The 21,913-nt window shown below is 43.0% G+C and overlaps 1 protein-coding gene across 14 annotated transcripts in view; it reads right to left on the minus strand.

Moving 5' to 3' along the window:
- The window catches only part of ROBO2 (roundabout guidance receptor 2), a 735,763-nt gene extending 716,278 nt beyond the window's left edge, over window positions 1-19,485 (minus strand). For 3 of the 14 annotated variants that reach the window (XM_053307028.1, XM_053307025.1, XM_053307024.1), the window contains exon 1: window positions 18,408-19,483. In XM_053307028.1, the coding sequence (XP_053163003.1) occupies window positions 18,408-18,462 (55 nt within the window). In that variant the 5' untranslated portion in view covers window positions 18,463-19,483. Of the gene's footprint in view, window positions 1-18,407 lie in introns of all 14 variants that reach the window. The other 11 variants (XM_053307041.1, XM_053307040.1, XM_053307039.1 and 8 more) reach the window with 5 other exon arrangements.
- Window positions 19,486-21,913: the final 2,428 nt, after the last annotated feature.

A 21,913-nucleotide genomic window follows, 5' to 3' on the forward strand; every position in this document is an offset into this window, starting at 1 on the left:
TTCAATGCTCTAATACTGTTCTTGCTCATTCTAGTTAGTATTACTATTCTTTTCAACACAAAAGTTATTAAAGCAGTTTACAAATAAAAAGGAAATTACCTTGTTTAAAACAAAACAACAAAGGTTTCTTCCACCTGACGTGAGGTGAGTGGAAAAATTGAACTGCTTCATAAAAAAAACCCCAACTGTTTACACTTGTGAAGAAGATCACAAATTTTAATGCAGGTACATTACCTAAGAAGCCTCAATATCATCCTTCCTGATTATTGTTTTTGTAGTAAAATAAAGACAATTGCCACACATCACAGGAGGATATGCCTGGTTTTCCATACAGTGAGATTGTAATAAATCCTAACAACTTGGATAGGACCTCTCTGTACAAAGAAAAAGATTCTACAATATGCCTTTTTAGTCATGGAGCAATAATTTCTACTTTCCTTGGGATTGTGCAATAATGCATTCAAGGAGTAGCATTTTCCATGAAAAGAGAGAGGGAGGGAGAAGAGAGAGAAACATGACTGATGAGCTAGTACAACCAAGCTAATCCCCTCTTTTTGTTTAGGCTAACTGCTGGATCGGCTAACATAAGGGGTTATAATTAGTGACCAGTTACAAAGGATGAGATCCTCAGTAGGGTCACTGATGATTCTCTGACAACACCTGTGTCCATAGCCTTCATGTAGTAGGGCCAGAGTGACTCTCTCAGGTCCACACAGGTAGGAGGTCAGTGTGCCAAGGGCCATCTGAAACCTGGAGCCAAACCTGGTTGCCATGGCAACAGGAGAGTCCTCCTAGATGTCCCTCTACAGGACAGTACTTCTGGGCAAGTGTCAATTTGCCAAGGCACAGAACTAAACTATATTTTTGAAAACTTGTATAATGGATAAATATTCCACACAGAAATGTTAAGTGATGTTAACCCATGGTCTACATGAGTAAACCAATATATTTTTTAAATGAGTAAACCAATAATTTTTTACACACACACACACACACACACACATATATATATATCTGGACAGTGAGCAAGTATTGGGCTTACACACTAAATTTCAAATGCTGTACCGGCAGTGTCCATATACCCTTACATTTTGATTCCCTTCAGCTTGTTAAGTTGAGACAGGATCCTAAAGCATCCACATGAGTGCTCAACCCTTGCCCTGTCTGGCTGATGAAGGCAGCTGGAGGCCTAGCTGACTGGGTTGGGCAGTACTAAAGGTTTTGTTGTCAGGATGTGGTTCCATCAAGTCAATACAGGCGGTGGTTCACCCTTCTGTTGTAAAAGCCCTCACTAGACCCCAAGATACTTAACAACTACCAACTGGTCTAAATGCTGCCATTCTTGGGAAGTTGCTCTAGCATGCAGTTGGCTGTTATCTACTATGATATGAGGATTAAACAAAGCATTTGAATCCATTTTCAATCTCATGATTTTGAGACTGAAATAACTTTAGTTACTCGGGTGGTGAGTTAAGCTGGGAAACAGACAGGGAGACTATGTCTCTACTGGTTCTGCTGGACATCTCATTGCCTTTTGATACCATTTACAATACTGTAGTATCTTTTTGGAATGCCTTGTAGAAATCGAAGGTTGCAATGATGATTCCTCTATGTGCAGTGTAGATTAGAAAAGGTGGTGCATGGAGAAAGGGACCCTGGCCTGGATATACTTAGGGACAAATGGAACCTAGAACTTACACATAAACTATCACCAGCACAATGGCAAGATATTTTAGGTAGTGTTAAATGTAGCTCAGTGGATCTTAAATTGTGCCTTATCCAACAGAATATTACTTTCAGGACATATTGGAGCCCTATACACTTTAAGAGATTAAAAATGGCCTCCAATAGTAATTGTTAGAGATGCAATACTCCTTAAGTCAACTTAATGCATATGTGCTGGGACTGTCCCATAGTGCAAGGATTCTGGAGGGAAGCTATTATGTGTATTAATTTAGTGATAGATTCATCCCTTGCACTGAATGAGCTAAACAGAGTACTGGGGTATATCCCAACTGAGTGGGGACTAAAATCAGGTCCTAAACAATGGCTATGGAGAAACTTACCGATAGCCAAGAGATTAATACTGCTGCAAAGTAAATCTCCCACTTCCCCTAAGAGTGAGGAATGGGTGCATGATCTGCTTGAGTTAGCGGCACATGAAAAATGGGCTCTCATAAGAGTAAACAAACTGGATGAATGGTCAGAAATCTGGGATAACTTTCTTGAACTTTTCGTAGAATAATTTTTTAAAAAACCCTTTCTGATTTACCCACATCTATTGGTGCAAAGGTGTGTCTTTCCTTTTCTTCTTCCCTCCTTCCCCCTCTCAATTTCTCCTTTCTTTTCCTATCTCCCCCAGCCAGTGCAGTGCACAAAGGCTGGCTAGTGGAGGGATGGTTGGGCTGGCGGGGCGTGGGGAAGGATGTATGTAAAATACAAAATGTCAAAAAACATTAAATTTGAAAAAGGAGTGGGGAGAAAAGGTGCTGCTAGGCTTAAGATATTTTGCAGGGATAGACAACTTGGACTATGGTATCCTTCAAGGGTCTAGTCTGTTCCCCATGTTTTAACAACTGCATGAAACAATGGGGAGGCATTTGGCATTAGGTGTCACCAGTATGCTCACCTTGATACCTATTTCAACCCACCCAGAAAAGCAACTAATGTCCTAAACTGGTATTTGGTGTTGTGAATGAGCTGTATTTATTCGTCATATTTATACACCATTTGATATGTGTATCTCTATGAGGTGTACACAATTTAACACACAACAAATATAAAATTGAGTAAAAACAAAACCATTTCACATAATAAAAAATTAAAGCAATTTCATGGGATAAAAACAACGAAACAGCTTAAAATTAATTTCAGTTAAAATCCTGAGAAAACTGGTGTGTCTTGAGGATCTTCCTAAAAGCACTAAGAGGTGGAGATGCTCTTACTTTGACAGAGAGTATATTCTAAAGCCCTGGGGCAACTACAACAGGCTCAGTCCCAAGTCGCCACCAAATGAGCCAGTGACAACTGTAACCAGACCTCTCCAGATGATCTCAATAAGCGACAGGATTAATGACAAAGAAGGCACTCTCTTAAATACCCTTGACCCAAGCTGTTAAGGGCTTTATAGGTATTGAGCAGTCATTTATATTTCACTCAGAAACATATTGACAGCCACTGATGTTCTTTTAAAATCACTGTTATACATTCCTTTGGGGTGCACTAGGTACAAAGGTAGCCCCATGTAGAGTGCATTACAGTAGTCAAGCCTGGAGGTTACCAGCAAAATTATGCACCACTATTTTAAGGTCATTTACCTCCAGAAATGGGTGCAGCTGATATATCAGCCGAAGCTGATAAAAAGCGTTCCTGGCTACTGCCTCATCCTGAGAAACCAGGGAGAATTCTGGATCCAGGAGCACTCCTAAGCTACATGACTGATCTTTTGAGGTAGTGTAACCCTATCCAGAACAGGCAGATATAAACTATCTCTCAGGTCTGATCCCCTACAGTCAGTATCTCCAGATTCAACTTGTTTGTTATTTCTCTAAATGCCTCCAGGCAAGCATTTAGGGAAGATATGCCATTTCCTGATGAGGTGGATAATACGAGGAGAAATAGATTTGGGTGTCAACAGATATTGATAACACCCTGCACCACCACTACTACTACTACTACTACTACTAATTATTATTATTATTATCCTTATTATTTCTCCCAGCAGTTTCACATAGATGTTAAAGAGCACTGAAAACAGTATGGAGCCTTGTGGAATCACACTTTAGTTCTCTCTTTGCAGAGCAGCAGTCTCCAAGCAACACCATCTGGAATCTACCAGAAATATAGGAATGCAACCACTGTAAAAACAATCCTATGTCCCTCAGGTTACCCAGAAGGATACCATGGTCAATGGTATTAAAAGCACTGAGAGATTCTAAAGTATCAGCAGAGTTATACTCCTTGTGTCAGTAGTCAATTGGAGATCATCCATCAGGCCAACCAAGGCAGTCTCAACCCAATAGCCCGCTTGGAAGCCAGTTTTGAAATGGGTCTAGATAATCTGTATCATCCAAAACTTCCTGGTGGGGGTTCCAGGAAGGGATAAGCAAAGTACGCTGGAGGTATACTCCCAGTAAAGTCACCCAAAGCACGAAAGTCATCCCAGCTGACCAGCTAAAGCAAGCAGGCACCTATACTGGGCAGCAGTAATACAGGAAGGTGCTAGAGGCAGACGATCACTTCAGTGACAACAACAAAGGCATCATTTCATACTGTGTGGGAGAAGGCAATGGTAAACCAATCCTGTATTTTACAAAGAAAACCACATGGGTCGACAAAATGGAATGACTGTCAATGTAGTGCCAGCTGATGGGCCCCTCAGGTCAGATGATACTCAACATGCCACTGAGGAAGAGCTAAGGATCTCTCAAAGTACCAATGGTGATTATGACGTGGTTAGATTAAAGCCTTTGGATGTCTAGCAGCCGATGTTGCCATGTGGGAAAAGAAAATCCAAAGCTGCAAAAACAGAATTACAATGGGAACATGAAACATAAGAAGCATGAATATGGGAAAGCTCGACACAGTGAAAGATAAAATGAATCGATTACAGATTGACATCTTGGGCATCAGTGAATTAAAATGGGCTGGAATGGGACCCTTTAAGTCAGAAAACCATACCATTTACTACTCAGGGCACAAAAACCAAAGAAGGAATGGTGTTGCTTTCATAGTCAGGAAGGTGTTGCTTTCATAGTCAATGACAGTACTTGGGTACAATGTGGTTAGTGACCTACTAATATCAATTAGATTTTGTGGACAACCCTTTAATATGACAGTTCTTCAAATCTGTGCACCAACAACTGATACAAAGAAGTGGAAGATCAAGAATTTTCACTTGAGGCACAAATGACCGGCTCAAACTATCATATCTCTGTGGCTTTCAATACCATCGACCATGGTATCCTTCTGGACTGCCTGAGAGAGGTGGAATTGGGTGGCATTGTTTTACAGTGGTTCCATCTCTACCTCTTGGGTAGATCAAGATGGTTTCGCCTGGAGACAGTTGTTCTGCAAAGCAAGCACTAATGTGCAGAGTTCCACAAAGCTCCATACAGACTCCAATGCTCTTTAACATCTACATGAAACCGCTGGGAGAGATCATCAGGAGGCCTAGTGCAGAGTGTAATCGACATGCTGATGACACCCAGTTCTATTTCTCCATGTCGACCTCATCAGAAAATGGTATATCTTCCCAAAATGCCTGCCTGGAGGCAGAAATGGGCTCGATGAGGGATAACAAACTGAGGTTGAAATCAAATAAGACAGAAGTACTGACTGTGGGGGATTGGGACCCGAGAGATCGTTTAGATCTGCCTGTTCTGGATGGGGTTACACTCCCCCTAAAAGATGAGGTACATAGCTTGGGAAAGCTCATGGACCCAAAGCTCTCCCTGGTTTCTCAGGTTGAGGTAGTGGCCAGCAGCGCTTTTTATCAGCTTCAGCAAATACATCAGCTGTGTCCATTTCTGGAGATAAATTACATTAAAACAGTTGTACATATGCTGGTAACCTCCAGGCTTGAGGTTACCAGTAATGCACTCTACGAGGCTACTACTATAATGCACTCTACAAAGGGCTGCCTTTGTATGTAGTCCAGAAACTACAATTGGTACACAATACAGCAGACAGATTGGTTTCTGGGACAACATGAAAGGACCACATAACACTGGTTTTAAAAGAACTGCACTGGCTGCTGCTATGTTTTCAAGAAAAATACAACATCTTGGTTATTACCTATAAAGCCCTTAATGGCTCGGTCCCAGGGATTTTAAGAGAGCACCTCCTTTGTCATGAACCCTGCCGCCTGTTACAGTCTTCTGGAGAGGTCCGGTTACGATTGCCGCCAACTTACCTGGTACAGGACAGGGCTTTCTCTGTGGCTGTTCTGGGGCTTTGAAATATGCTACCCACTGAAATAAGAGCATCTTCTTCTCTGTTTGTTTTGAGGAAGGCCTTCAAGACTCACCTGTTCTTGCAGGCTTTTAATTCAAATTCTAATAACTTATTTTAATAACTTTTATGCTATTGTTTTTATTGTGTTTTGTGGATTTTAATCTGAGACTTTTATATTGTTTTAAAATTTTGTACATCGCCTAGAGATGTATGTATCAGATATTATAAAAATATGATAAATAAATATAAATAAAAATTATCTAGTGAAATGTAAAGAGGAAAGGTAAAACTCTTACTCAAACCTTAATGAATAATCTCATCCTGTCACCTTAAGTGGTGCAACGGGAAAATGCTTGACTAACAGCAGAAGGTTGCCGGTTTGAATCCCCGCTGGTACTATATTGGGCAGCAGTTATATAGGAAGATGCTGAAAGGCATCATCTCAAAATGCAAAGAGGAAGGGTAAAGCTCTTAATCAAACCTTAATGAATAGTCTCATTTTACCACTAGATGGGGAGGCTCAGGGTGTAGTAAGGATCAAGTGGGCCCCGAGCTGAGATTTTAAAATGGGCCCCTCACTGCCTTCCTCTCCTTATGAGGGTTGAGGTCTTCCAGCCTTAGTAGGATGGCTAGAATGTGAGTTTTAGCTCTTAATTCTACAGAATTATTTTTTTAAAAAACTTATTAAAAATTCAAGAAAAACTTTCCTTATACAAATAGACCATTATTAAATATCAAATCATATATTGCTAATTCTAAAAGATATTTCCAACTTAAATCAGTAATATATAACACTAACACAACCAACCATTTAAAAAGCCACCCAACAGCACAGTTCTAAACTCACTTTGCGTCTCTACAGTCAGCCATAATGAGCTTCCTAGCAGCAACTTCAGCACATGGAGAGGGGCATTTTTGCAGGTCCACCTCTGGTTTTTCAGCCCCTTTCCTCCACAAAATCCAAGACTGTGACTCTAAGAAAGCCAGCGTTTAAACTGCGCTGGCCCAAATGGATTATCTTGTCAGGAATGAAAAGGAGGTCCATTCATTGGCCTCTTGGCACCACCATGGTTTTGTACCCACTACAGACCCCTCACAGCTGAGGCCTATCCATCCTCCACTCCGTGGCTTCCAAAATGTTCTCTACTCTGATGACCATGTTTCATTCAGCCCCTTACTCCTGCTCTAGCTGCCTCCCACTTTCTTTCCCTCCTTTTTCTGATCTCCAAACTCCTCAAATGCTCTCTATCCCTTTATTCTCTCTCTCCCATCCTCTTTCTTCCTCTTCATTTCTTACTCCCTGCCAGGGGCATAGCAAGGTTGGAGTGGGCCCAGAGACAAGATTTTAAAATGCGCCCCCTCACTGAAGCTCAGCTCATGAAGTAAATGAATCTTCAATGAGGCTGAATAGTGGTAACAAAAAGAATACATACACACACACACCCTTATGTGCCACAATAGAACATCGTCCTAAATTATTTTTTTAAAGGTTTTGTAAATTGTGGACGATGCAAGTCATTTAATGGTACCAGAGAAAGACATGCTGTTCTGGTAGCTCCAGGTCTTAACACTCACATCAGTTTCGGAGGATGAATACAACTGAAGGAAGCCCGGGCGGATGTGCGGCTGGGGGAATCAGTCATGTGACTTGCCTCGGGGGGGGGCAAAGCAGTGGACCCCCAGACAACTGTCTCCCCTTGCCCTATTATAGTTACACCACTGTTCCCTGCCTCTCCCTTCTCTCTCTCCTCTCCTCTCTCTTCCCATCTTTCTTCCTTTCTTTATTTTTATTCTCTCTCTCTCATTTTCCTTCTTTTTGTCTATCTCCTTTCCTCCCATCTATCTTATCTTCCCTCAGTCCTTCATTTAATTTCCATTCTTTTCTTCATATTTCTTTCTCCTTCCCTTTCCCCCGCAATTTTGACTATCTCTCTTCCTCCCTTGTGGGTTGGTCACAAGAAAAGAAAGGAAGTGGAAGGAAGTCTTAGGGTTCCTGCTCCTTCCAGGGGCCCACAAAGAGATGGGAGCAGCTCTCCTCCTTGCCAAGGGCTGAGCAAGCAGGGCAAGGGCTGAGCAAGCAGGGCAAGGCAGGGCACATGCACATTCTGCAGAAGCAAGGAACCAGCGTGTATCAGGCTGCTGTTGGGGTCTGCCAAATCCAAGTGCTGTGTGCTGCCGCTGCTTCATTTCCTGTTCCTGGCCAGCTAACTCCAGGCTGCCACTGGTCTTTGATGCTTCCTTCATTAACCCTCTCAGGAGGAGCACTCCCACCAGTACGCCCTTTAGTCATGGAGAAGGCGAGTTTGTAAGTCTTAATGGAAAGGTTTTAGTGTTGAGCTGGCAGGGGTGCTCATGAGCTCGCTCGCTCTCTCTCTCTCTCTCTCTCTCTCTCTCAGTTATACCACAGCTCACTTCTCAGCATGGAGCTTAAGGCTGTAAATGGGGCACATAAACCCCTTTGGAAAGGATGGCAACTTATCAAGCAAAATCCCCAAACTTCGAGCAACTTATCAAACAAAAAAAGCCATTACAGTCAAGACAAGAGGATTTTTAAAAACACACAGACCACCAGATTAGAGCTATAAGCAGTCTTCAAATTCCCACCCTGCTTTCTCCTACTCTTCTTTCTTCCAGGCAACATGGCTAAGTCCCTCCCCCCCCCCAACCACACAGAGGCCGAAAGTCACGCAGCGAGGGAGATGCAAAAAATAGCTTCACCTGGCCCCACTTTTTCCTCTTCATTTCCCTTTCTACAGCCACATCCCGGGTGAGTCTCTGTCTTCCTCCACCTTTGGGGAGCACAGCGCCCTTCCCTCCAGGGCGCAGCCAGCTAGTCCACATGCTTCTCTGCTTCTTCCCACCAGTGCGCTGCGGTTTTTACTTTGGTGTTTGCTGCTCTCGCCAGCTGGGCTCACACCCTTCTCCTCTGCCATTCACCCTTTAATTCCATCTGGGGAGACGGAGTACAGTCCAGGCATGGATCTGGATGGGCCCTCCCAGCTGCCTCCCTCAGGGAGGGCACGCCGAACATGGACATCAGCTCAGCCAACAGCTGAGCTCACATACAAACAGCAAAAAGCAGAGGAGGTAGAAGAGGTCCTTTCCCGCCGCTGCCTAACTTCCTGCTGCCCCACGCAGGCCAGGAGAGAGAGGGGTGCTGGTGCCACTCAGGTCTTGCCTGAAAGCAAAGGAAAGGGCCCCCACTATCCTCATGGCAGCAAGGCTGCCGGCCACTGCGCGGCCCGCTCGGGCATTGGGCTGCAATCAGGCAGGTGCTGGGGAGTCTGAGTCATGTGATCTGCCTCTGGGGGGCCTTTTGAAGCAGCGGGCCCCAAGACAACTGTCTCCCTTGCCCAGTGGAAGTTGTGCCCCTGGGTAGGCTTCAAATGTTTTCAGAATTTAAAAAAATTTTTTACCATCCATTCATGATATAAAACTTGTTTGAAATAATTTCAAGCAGTTTGTATTCTTCTGAATACAAAATTCACATTGACATTTTGTTTGAACAAATAAAACACAGTGTTTAATTCTTGACAAGATGAGGTACATAGGTACAAGAGGTACCACCTGCTTCCTGCAGGACAAAACAGAGATTCCTACAAACGTGCAGAAACTAGCTCCAAAGAAAACTAGGCCCCTGGCAGGAAATCATTGATATGATTTCTCAATAGTCAGCCAATCAGGCTTTTGGCATTTGTTATATGGGATGAGGTTCCAGGTGGTAACTCAAACAAGAGCAGTCCTTGAAAAAGCAGCAAGAGAACAGAAGGCATAATGTGCTGAATATTATTATTGATTTGCACATGATATTTACATCACAACTCAGTGTGTAATGAATGGATTAAACCATTAAGCTCCAGAGTTTGAGTTGAGTTTGTTATTATTTAAGCTAAACAATTCAGCTTCAGGCAGAACTCTGTTCTAACAGGCAAATCCTTTGTTCAGCTGTCTTTTATAGAATTAGAATCCTGGCGATTACTTTCCAGTCTACTCAAAAATTATCACTAGCTCTTTCTGCAGGAGTCTCACATTCCTCACACTGGCTCTTTCACTTACAGTACTATCCTAATCATGTTTAGTCAAAAGTGAACTGATTAAGTTTAACAAGATATATACCTCAAAGTAACTGTGCTTATTATTGTAGCTTTAAACTACAAGAGGTTTGTGCCATCAGACTCAATTCATTTATATCTGCTACACGTTCTGGTGGCATTTCTAAGGTTACAATCATAAGCACACTTGCTAGCAAGTAATTCCCATTGAACATGGTGGGACTTATTTCTGAGTAAACATGCTTAGGATTGTGTTTCATGACTATCAGCCCTTCTTTCTGAGAAGAGTTGCCCTGTTTCTTGAACTGGAGCAGCTGTGAAAACATGAGAAGAGTAGTTTTGAAATTAAGTTATTTGTATCCATCTTATTTTAAAGTGGAGTTTTCAAGACACAAAGTACAACACTCAAAGCACACAACACCTAGGTACTGCTGACAAATAGTGATCTGGGAAGTGCTTTATGTCTTACCTTTCTTCTGCCACCATACAGAACAATGACTCCCCCTGCCCTTAGGAGCAAAGAACAGGAGACTGTTGCTCATAGAGGTTTTTCATACACTACCTTATCACTATGCCAGATATAATTTCAGGGCAAAAAGAGAATTAGATTATAAATTAAAAACTACTAATGTTCATATTTTATTGTTAGAAACACTGAGACTAGATAAAGCCAAGTTCAGAGGCCACTATTTTGTTATGCATTGTGTATTAAGTTTAGTTGAAATTTTGCCAAAGACCAACACACCATGCAATGCATTTTGCGAACCCTGCCTTGAAAAACACTTCAGAAGCACATACAGGTGAAACTCGGAAAATTAGAATATCGTGCAAAAGTCCATTAATTTCAGTAATGCAAATTAAAAGGTGAAACTGATATATGAGACAGACGCATTACATGCAAAGCGAGATAAGTCAAGCCTTAATTTGTTATAATTGTGATGATCATGGCGTACAGCTCATGAAAACCCCAAATCCACAATCCCAGAAAATTAGAATATTACATGGAACCAAGAAGACAAGGATTGTAGAATAGAACAATATCGGACCTCTGAAAAGTATAAGCATGCATATGTATTCAGTACTTGATTTGGGCCCCTTTTGCAGCAATTACTGCCTCAATGCGGCGTGGCATGGATGCTATCAGCCTGTGGCACTGATGAGGTGTTATGGAAGACCAGGATGCTTCATTAGCGGCCTTCAGCTCTTCTGCATTGTTTGGTCTCATGTCTCTCATCCTTCTCTTGGCAATGCCCCATAGATTCTCTATGGGGTCAGGTCAGGCGAGTTTGGCCACTCAAGCACAGTACACTGTATACTTTTCAGAGGTCCGATACTGTTCTATTCTACAATCCTTGTCTTCTTGGTTCCATGTAATATTCTAAATTTCTGGGATTGTGGATTTGGGGTTTTCATGAGCTGTACGCCATGATCATCACAATTATAACAAATTAAGGCTTGACTTATCTCGCTTTGCATGTAATGCGTCTGTCTCATATATCAGTTTCACCTTTTAATTTGCATTACTGAAATTAATGGACTTTTGCATGATATTCTAATTTTCCGAGTTTCACCTATAGAACAAGGGAACCTATCCCTCCCAACACAGAACACACATTCCAAACACAGTCCCAAAATGTCCAAGAAAGAATCACTGACCCAGAATCCACTGCCAGCCACAGTGCCTGTGCTGCAGTAACATCACTGTCGCAGTTGCTCTCTCACAGATAATCATGACTCTCTTAACATTACTTCTTAGCATTGTAACAGCTGCCACAGCAGCACCCTTACTGAGGAGCAAGCATAGCCATAAGCTCGAGCAACTTCAGCTACATTTTGACTGACTACACTTTGCAATGCAGATTGCAGATCAGAGCAGTTAGTGAAGCACAAGTTCACTAACTGTTAAGTTAGTGAAACAAAAGCTCGAGCAACTTCAGCTACATTTTGACTGAGTACACTTTGCAATGCAGATTGCAGAGCAGAGCAGATCAGAGCAGTTAGTGAAGCACAAGTTAATCTTAAGGCTAGACATGGAGCTTCATCACAGCAATCACCAAGAAATCTCTCTTCCTCTCTCACACACATACGCCACTGTCCATTTCTCGTGAGAACACTATTTCACAATCAAAACAAACCACAACTCAAGGAAAGAAGGCACCCAAGTTCTGCCTTAGTCAATCTGAGATCCAGTAAAACCACCTAGTTATAGCAGCAATAGCACAGCATATTATACTCAGTACTGAGAAAAGAAAAGCAGAAAATCAAACCTACCTTCCTCCTCTCATGATGTATCCTCTCCAAAAAAGAAACACTCCAAGGGTTCTCTGCCTCCCAGTCCCTTTGAATACACTTTGAATACCCCTTTCCTTTGTATTTCCCCTTTGAATACACTTTGAATACCCCTTTCCTTTGTATTTCCCCTTTCCTCCTCCCTCCCTCCAGCCAAGGAGGACACAGTTGCCCATAACACTTGATTTGTATAATAACAAGCCAACCAAGAAGCAAGGAGATTGCAAAGCAACCGTAAACCAATGCCAGAAAAAACAACCAGCATGGGGAAAACAGGACTCCAAAATGGTACTCAAAATGTTTCAGTCGAAACAGGGCTGTTCTGTTCTGAACTCAAAACGGGCCCTTTATTTAGAGGACGTTCTGTTTTGAGTTTGAAATGGCTCATTTTGAGTCATAATGTTTTTCAATCAAAAAGTTATGGAAGGAGAACTGGTCCTGTGGTAGCAAGCATCGCTTGTCTCATTTTCTAAGTAGGGTCTGCCCTGGTTGCATATGAATGGGAGAGTACATGTGTGAGCACTGTCAGGTATTTCCCTTGAGGGATGGAGCCACTCTGGGAAGAGCAACTGCATGCTTGCATGTAGAAGGTTCCAAGTACTGTCCCTGGCATCTCCAAGATAGGGCTGAGAGAGCTTCCTGCCTTGGAGAAACCACTGCCACTCTATGTGGACAATACTGAGCTAGATGGAGCAATGGTCTGATTTGATATATGTCAGCTTTCTATGTTCCACTTCCCTAGTACAACCAAGACCACTATAACTCTGCATCCACACTCACAATATTTTCTATTCCAAGGTCAGACTATAAACAATGACATTTTATATAAGTGATCCTACATTCAAGAGCACGGCTGCACAACTTTGGCCCTCCAGCAGAGATGTTCTCGGAACGCGATTCAGCGACTGATTCGTGGACACAACTGTTTACACAACCCCTTTAACATGAAGGAGAGCAGGTCCATAACTCCTCCTGATCCATTCGCCACCACTACCGTAATGGCACTACTCCCCCCAGCTATGAACGTGTGCTGGCGGTGCATTTTTGAGCTGTCCCTGCATGACACTGGCATGCTCGTGGCTGCTATGCATGCACAGTGGCCATTTGTGTGGTCTGCATGGTTGCTGACCACACAAATGGCCTTTGCGCATATGCATGCCAGCATCATGCAGGGGCAGTTGGATTGGGGGGGGGGGTACCACCATTACAGAAGAAGCGATGGACAGAGGACCAGGTATGGACCTGCTGTCCTCCGTGTTAAAGGGGATGTGTAAGAATGGGCCCACCATTCAGGTCCCAAATTGCATTTTGTGTGTATCCCTACCCTCCAGCTCTTGTTGCTGAACTGCAACCCCCATCATCCCTAGTCACAGTGGCCAATCAGGGATGAAAGGAATTGAAATCCAACAACAGCTGGAGAACTGAAGTTGTGCAGCCCTGTTCAAATCAGTAATGAAAGATTTACCTAGCTTGTTCTTGTGTTTCATCCTTGAAATCAAATGCATTAATCATTTTAATTTAAATAAAACCTAAGTACAAGTAAAAACTAAGACCCTATATTTAAACAATTTATTCTCAATCTGTCAAAATATGCACATTCCACAGAATCAAAGGTTATCCATCAATGAGGGGTGGGAGAGGGAGAGAGAAAAAATCTAGGAGAGATCAGGAGAGGAAAGGTGTTCTTGTGGTAGCAGGCATGACGTCCCCTTAGCTAAGCAGGTTCTGCCCTGGTTGCATATAAGAACATAAGAACAGCCCTGCTGGATGAAGCCCACGGCCCATCTAGTCCAGCATCCTGTTTCACACAGTGGCCCACCAGATGCTTCTGGAAGCCACAGACAGGAGTTGAGGGCGTGCCCTCTCTCCTGCCATTACTCCCCTGCAACTGGTACTCAGAGGCACCCTGCCCTTGAGGCTGGAGGTGGCCCAAAGCCCTCTGACTAGCAGCCACTGATGGACCTCTCCTCCATGAAGTCATCCAAACCCCTCTTAAAGCCATCCAGGTTGTTGGCTGTCACCACATCCTGTGGCAGAGAGTTCCACAAGTGGATCACGCGTTGTGTGAAAAAGTACTTCCGTTTGTTGGTCCTAGACCTCCTGGCAATCAATTTCATGGAGTGACCCCTGGTTCTAGTGTTGTGTGAGAGGGAAAAGAATCTCTCTCTCTCTCTCCACTTTCTCCATGCCATGCATGATTTTATAGACCTCTATCATGTCTCCCCGCAGATGTCTTTTTTCTAAACTAAAAAGCTCCAGGTGTTGTAGTCTTGCCTCATAAGAAAGGTGCTCTAGGCCCCTGATCATCATATGAATGGGACACTAGAAGTGTGAGCACTGTAAGATATTTGCCTCAGAGGATGGAGCTGTTCTGGGAAGAGCAAAATGTTTCAAGTTCTCTCCCTGGCTTCTCCAAGATAGGGCTGAGAGAGATTCCTGCCTGCAATCTTGGAGAGGTCGCTGTCAGTCTGTGAAGACAATACTGAGCTAGATAGACCAATCGTCTGGCTCAGTATCAGGGGCGTAACGAAGCTGGAGTGGGCCCAGAGACAAAATTTTAAAATGGGCCCCTCGCTGATACACACACACACTCACTTCACGTGTTACTTGCCTCTGGGGGGCCCCTCGAGGAATGGGGGCCCCCAGGCAGCCGCCTCCCCTTGCCTAATGGTAGTTACGCCCCTGCTCAGTATATAGCAGCTTCCTATGTTTCTATGACCCTGTCCACACAAATGCCCTTTGAAAGAACATATTCTAGCTGTATATGTTATCTTTCTCTTTTGGTAATCTGCATGAAGCCACAGACATTGATGCAAGTATACCTTTTCGAAGTAGGTTTGCCATAAAGAGGCAGAAAGTTGAACTGTACATTTCCATGGGAGAAACATATCCCATGGAAACAAGATTTTCTTGTCTCGTCTACAATGCAGTACTAAGAAAGTACTGCACACTTTTCAGATCTGATAAGTGTTTGTATTGAGCCACGAAAACAGAGAAATGCAAATTACCAACTTCGACTCAGGATAAGATAGTTGTCGTTTCCAGTGAAGGAAATGGATTGAACAAGAACTGACAACACCATACAGTACATAGTGGTCTCACATATTGAACCAATGTTCCACTTCGACTTGTAAGTGTTCCACTTTGATTGTCCCCTCCCACATCCCATCAGAAAAAAAATTGATGAACAAAAATTACTTGTAATCAGCAGTTTCAACCATGACTTCTGTTGGGTGTATGAAATGTGGTACTTAAAGTATCCTTTTTAATTCTCAGAACTGAACGGACTGGAAGCAGGGTAGAATGGAGAGAGGTAGGAATTCTAGTGGTCTGCAAACCAACTGCAAAGACGTAAGCTGAACTGCCATGAATGCACACAAAGAAAATTGCATATTTTGTCCCATTTTTATGGAGCTCTGTAATTTATATGTTGCACAGGAACAAAGAGAAACTTTATTGGGCTGGGGATCACAGTTTGGATATACATGACTATCAGTACACTGTGTAATACTACCTGTGGCCACTGAACAAAACTCATGTCACAGCATAGGGAGAGTACAGTCATTACATCTCCGATATACATGGATGTTTCTCTATGGTTGAATGCATGCCAATAAAATACAAAAGTAAAACACAAAAATCAGAATTATGTTAAGGGAGAGCTACCTCAGAGATCAAGACTGAGTGAGGATGAACAATTTTTGTTTTGAAGAATACAAACTGCTTTTAGATTTCAAAGAAGCTTTTTCTTCATTGATTTGTATTTTCATGATTTACTGAATTATTTGCAGTACAAAATATAAAAGGTTATATTTATTACTACTGCATGTACTACACTCAGTGGCAAACCTAGTCTGGTATTTTATACAATGGGAAAATTATAATGGATCCAGGTTCACTAGTGAGTGTGCTTTTGACAAGCTCCTTATATGAGCTCAACACTCATATTGCCAACATGTACATGTTGCACTCACACTTTGCATTTACCAAAACATTTTTGTTTTAACGTGAAGCTGACGTTAGCAATATCCTATTATTATGTGGTAATACATTCACTACTGCCTGTGGATGTACAAATCTGAGTACTGTTTCACTGCCTAATTATGTCAGAGAGATGGAACTGCTTTTTCCCTTCTTCTTGATGCATATCTACACTGGTCGCAATCCTATGCAGAGTAGCTACACTGTTGGGCTGTAGGATTACAGCCACTGATATTAACATAGTCTGGCCAAATCTTCTCATGAAACACTATCACATTTGGTTAGTGTATATGAATCCTATTTCTCAAAGATGGACCAATGAGTTTGCTCATAGCTTTGCTGCTCCCCTCCCTTTCAGAACAATATGGGGGGGGGGATTCTAGTTCTCCATGAAGAAAAGCTGAATAAATTATGCCTTGCTCCTGTCCTTCTAGCAAGCTGGTTAATTGCATTTGTTTCCTATATCTCTAAACAGCCTGGTACATTAATTACATTCTGTAACACCAGGCTCTTGTGATTCACTCTGTCACTTCCACTGAGCACTTTAATTGTATTCCTTCTAGCTACCAACAATTTTAAACACTGCCTAATAACTACATCTCTGTACCCTGATGCTTTCGGGTTTTATGCACATTTCTGGTGTGTCATATGTGAACAGTATAGAGACATTACATATTATACAACACGAGCCAATACTTACATATCCCCTACTCCGGGCTTTTAGCAGGGTTCTCTATTGACTCATGTGTTGCTGGGGATGTAGTGGAAAAGAGACAGGGGTACTTATGCAGTCCATAACTGCATGCAGTAATTGTAGGTAATACAATATCACTCTGTGTTTACAAGAGAGGCCTCTCTTTGATATAGATATGTTTAATGCTTTTAAGCACCAGCTTCCTGGAGGAACTAAGTTTGTTCTCACAGACTGGCCAAAATACCCAGCATCCCACCCAGACATGTGAATTAGGAAAGAATCCAAATGGCTGTTTAAAGTATTATGCCAAACCTTCAAATTAGGACATCACCAGCAAATCTGGTATTAGTGCATGCCTCTTTGCTGCCACTGTTCAAATAAAGAGTGTGGATATATAATGTAAAGCTACTACTTGGGTGCACTGTGATGGATGCTGTACATTCTGGATTGTGGCATCGATTTGAATTCATATCTACATTCTGTTTTCTCCTTGTACTTCTATCTTTTCATCAGGGTCTCAACTCTTTTAAATTATACTCTGCTCACCACACACACACTGTTGATTTAACCTCTTATTTAATCTCATTTTCTTCATTTAAGAACACTGCAACAAACACGGTTTTGCTTTTAATCCTCATGTGAAGTCCTCTGCAACATGCTTCTAGATTCAGCAATCAGAAGATCTTGGGTTTACTTCAGGGAGGCTAGGGAAGCTGAACAAAAGACAAAACCCTCTGCAAGGGAGATTGCTTTTACAGCAGGAGAGACACCTGCAGCACCTGTTCAGAATCCCCATTGTCTATTAACAGTGGAAGCTGAGCTTCTCCCTGTGGCAGAAGCTGGCTGCGAGAATTTGCTGTACTGGTCGGTTTCCACGATACGCCCCACATTCACCCTCCCCTACTTTGTATACTTTCCGCCTGACACCACATCTCACAGGCATATTTATTTCACACCTTTTAGCGCATTCCACACGTTAGTGGATTCTCCTGCGTGCGTGGCTTACAAATGGAGCACTTAGAACCTCATCGCAGCAAATCTCTAATTCACCTCACTTCAGTCGAAGGCACAATTACCCCATTTAATCAGTCGATTTTCCACCTTAAAAGTTCAGCATGAGGCAAAAATAGCAGCAATCGAAATCTGCTGGTGCCTCCTAGAGCTTTACCACTGTGGCTTTCCCCCTTCCTTTACAGTGTACATTCATTATGTTCCCATGAAGTTGGCAAAAAGAAAATTATTTATTTTTTAAACTGGTTTATGAAACCGATTGCATCCCTTCCTTCCACCCTTCCAAAAAAGGAAGCCCGTTAGCACCACAGTGGTCTCCCCGTCTAAACATTAAAGTGTCCTCTTCTCCGTGGATCCGTTTCAAGTCCGGGTGGAAAGAAATCCCGTCAAAAGCAATGACAGTGAAACAGAACACTTTAACTTACCATAAACTTGGAAATGGACACAGCCAAAGAGCAGGAGTGGCGTCAGCAGCTCCATTTTAACATATTCAAAAGCAATCCAATTCCAAGGAGAGCAACAACAACAACAACGGGGGGGGGGAGTAGCCCCCAAAGTCCAGAAGTTGAGGTTTCCTAGGACCTATGGATATGTGGAAGAAGCCTCAAAAGCAGCAACGGGAGGACAGCTTGAATGGGACACTTTGAGCTCCATGCAGATTAGCAGCGTGGTTGCGGGGGGGGGGGGCAGGCAGGGCTCCGCCGCTCCTGGCTCTGCACGCTGGCTCCGCTTCCGAAATTCCCACCAATCCAGCGGAGGCAAAGGAATTGTTCAAGTGTGGCTAAGACTCTCCATTGCAATCCAAAGCCCAGGGATTTCTTCGTCAGACAAGAGAGACTTTCAAAGTCGGATTTGTTTGAAGAAGAACTTAAAAAAAAAAAAAAAAGGATTTGTTTCCTAGAAAGTGTCCGTCGCCCCCACTCAAAGTTCTCGGCGCTCAGAGGAAAAGGCGGGGAGGGAGGAAAATCATAGGCTTGGCTGAACTCTTCTGCTTCTCATTTTCTCTCTCCCCAAATCACTTCAAGCTGCAGAGTTGCTTCCCTTAACTTCCATAAGAGGGACGCCTGAGCAACATCTTGCGACGCCTGCCGCGCGGCTCACCCCCCCACCCCCCGCAAAAAAAACCAACCTCAACGACGCCCACCCTCAATGCGGGAATAAACTGCTTGAGGAAAACGAACTCCCAACGTGCCGCTGGGCTGGAGCAAGAAGGAGCGAATTGTTGCTGCTGCTGCTGCGGTGGCCGCCGCCGTACAGTTGTGAAAAAGGGGGAAAGCGCTCCCTCTGAGAAAGGAGCCAAACGAGGTCAGGAGCAGCGGGGCGTTTGTGTGCGAGAGAGCTGCACCTTCCCGCTGCAGCTCGCCAGGCGGCCTCCCCACAGCCCCGGCTCGTCTTCGCTCCTTGGCTGCTGTTGCTAAAGCAGATACGGGGGCGTAAGGAAAAGGCAGGGTGTTTTGTTTGGGGTTTCTCTCTCTCTCCCCCCCCCCTTTCCTTTTCACTCCGAAAGGGAAGAGCTAGGGTGTGGATGAAGCCACTGTCAAGCACCACACCCACTCATGTTCCCCTCGGGGACCGGAGTGGGAGGGAGAGCGTCAACACGAGACAGCTGAAGGACTGAAGAGCCGACTTGAGAGAAGCAGCCTCTTTCTCCACCCACTCATCCCCTTTTCCTCACCAGCCTCCTTTCCTTTTTACCGTTGGCGATAGGTAACATTAACATGATTGCTTCTCGCTGCTTCTCGTTTAATGGGCAGGTAATTTTCTCGCTGAGCGATTTCATGGAAGCCTCTTCGCTAATTATTCAGTCTTTACTTGCCTCTTTTTCCCCCTCACAGGGAGCCCTTTGAAAGGAGACCATCATTTCCACCTTTTCCTATATCACTTTCCATGTCAGCAAGGCATAATCTCTTAAAAGAAATATGTCCAGGTGCACAGGAAGCCTTGCCATTCTGCATGTGTGATAGCCATCTGCTTAGTGGGCAGGGAAGTGCATTTTATTCTGCACATGCCTAGGTGCCCCTCCTCTTTGATTTATCACTTCACTCCTTTCAGGACTAACAGGCATCCTATGTATGTTTACTTAGAAGCAAGTTCCACTAAGAACAATGGAGATTATTTCCAAGTAAATGTGTAGCCTAAGTCTAGCATTAGAGTCAGGTTCCAGAGTCCAGCCTCAAACTGAGATCTCTTCATGATATTGCAGAGTGCATTGTAAGGACCATTTTACACAACTGTCTGGGCACATTGTGGCTGCCTGAAACGTCTACACATAGACACAGACAGGATTCAGACTACAACCTATACAACGTAGCAAAAACATTTACTAGGAAATGATTCATTGAACTCTTTGAACTTATTTCCGACAAAGCATGGGTAGAGTTGTTAATTTGGGTACATGTTGCTGGTTGTTCAAGGGCATATGTTCTTCAGCCTTTCTGTGCATGTTTCTTAGCCAAGTGACCTGGCTAAGTAAGTTGAGCTTTGAAATGTAGTTTATGCCTTTTTGACATGTCAGCAAAATTAAACAGCAAATCTTTTGGGAAGAAGGTTAACTCTTTTCATCTATGAAAAGATTCACTCATACACACATACACACACACATTCCAATACTATCCCAGAATGCATCATACTCAAATGCCATTGGGTGCCACTGTGCCAAGAGCAAGAACAGCAAGGCCAAAATAACACAGCATATTGTGTTCTCAACACCAGGATGACTGATCGGTACCACGTTATTCATTGAGCCTTTCTGAGATCTCATGCATCAAACTTGACTGAATGCTGCGAAACTGCTAGAACATAATGCAGACAGAAGTCTGGTTTTTGTGCATGCTATGTGATGAACTCTTTATATATTCTGAATAGCAAGATGTACAGAACTCGTGATATGGTGGCATGCCAAAATCTGTATGGCATACCACTGCATAAGAACATAAAAAGTCTTGCTGGATCAGATGAAAGGTCTATATAGTGCAGCACTGTGTTTCCCACAGGAGCCAAACCAGATGCCACTGGAAAGCAGTAGGTCAGCAGTAATGTAGATGCTTTCAGTTCAGAAGGTCGCGACTGATCCCCTGGCTTTGTCAGTTCTATGGTAGCAAAGCTACAGACTGCTTGAGTTTCTAGAAATCTGCTGTCAACACTGGAAAAGACATGAAAGTACTATTTTCATCTATACAGAGTATATCACATCAGTATTTTATAAACAACTGGGTGCTTTTCATTTTAAATATACCCAATACTCTTTTATTTAATAGTCATAATTAAAAAGACTAGTATCATTACCTTATTTATAATCTGTTAAAGGCCTTGCAATGTGTGCTATTCATAGTTAGGGAAACATAGGCTTTCAGGGAGGCAAAGTTGGGGAAATCATATCTATAGCAAGAGAAAAGAAATGGTTGTGTAAGCCAACATATTTCCTTTTCAGTTCAATGGAGAGAAGAAAAATATTGTGAGAGTGGAGCATTAGGGAGGAAACCATAAAAGAGAAAAACCATGATACTAGGGAAAGGCAAATAAAAGTGCAAAATGATAAAGCTGCAGCAGCAGCACAAAGAAATCTACCCAACAGGAAAAGGGGTGATCAGGTAAAAGCATAGCTGCTGCATCAAAGGTGTTTGCATAGTATGCAATGCATACTTCCAGTGTCTTTACTGTATAAAGAGCAGCTGAGACCACGTGTGATCACAGAGTCGCTACTAGCTATTTGATGTTAGCACTGATGATTAGACAGTAGGTTACAGGAATACACACAGGTCTTTGAGCCAAAAGGAATGTTAGAAAGTGAATCTTTAGTTCCCCCTACTGGAATATTATAGGCAACGGTGTCTCTTCATTACTTAAATTTTGTATTCTATTAAAACCTGTGTTCTGATGCTGAACTAAAAACTAACCTTTCTTTCTTTCTTTCTTTCTTTCTTTCTTTCTT

This window comes from Hemicordylus capensis, chromosome 3 (genome assembly GCF_027244095.1).
Source record: "Hemicordylus capensis ecotype Gifberg chromosome 3, rHemCap1.1.pri, whole genome shotgun sequence".
Lineage (NCBI taxonomy): Eukaryota > Metazoa > Chordata > Lepidosauria > Squamata > Cordylidae > Hemicordylus > Hemicordylus capensis.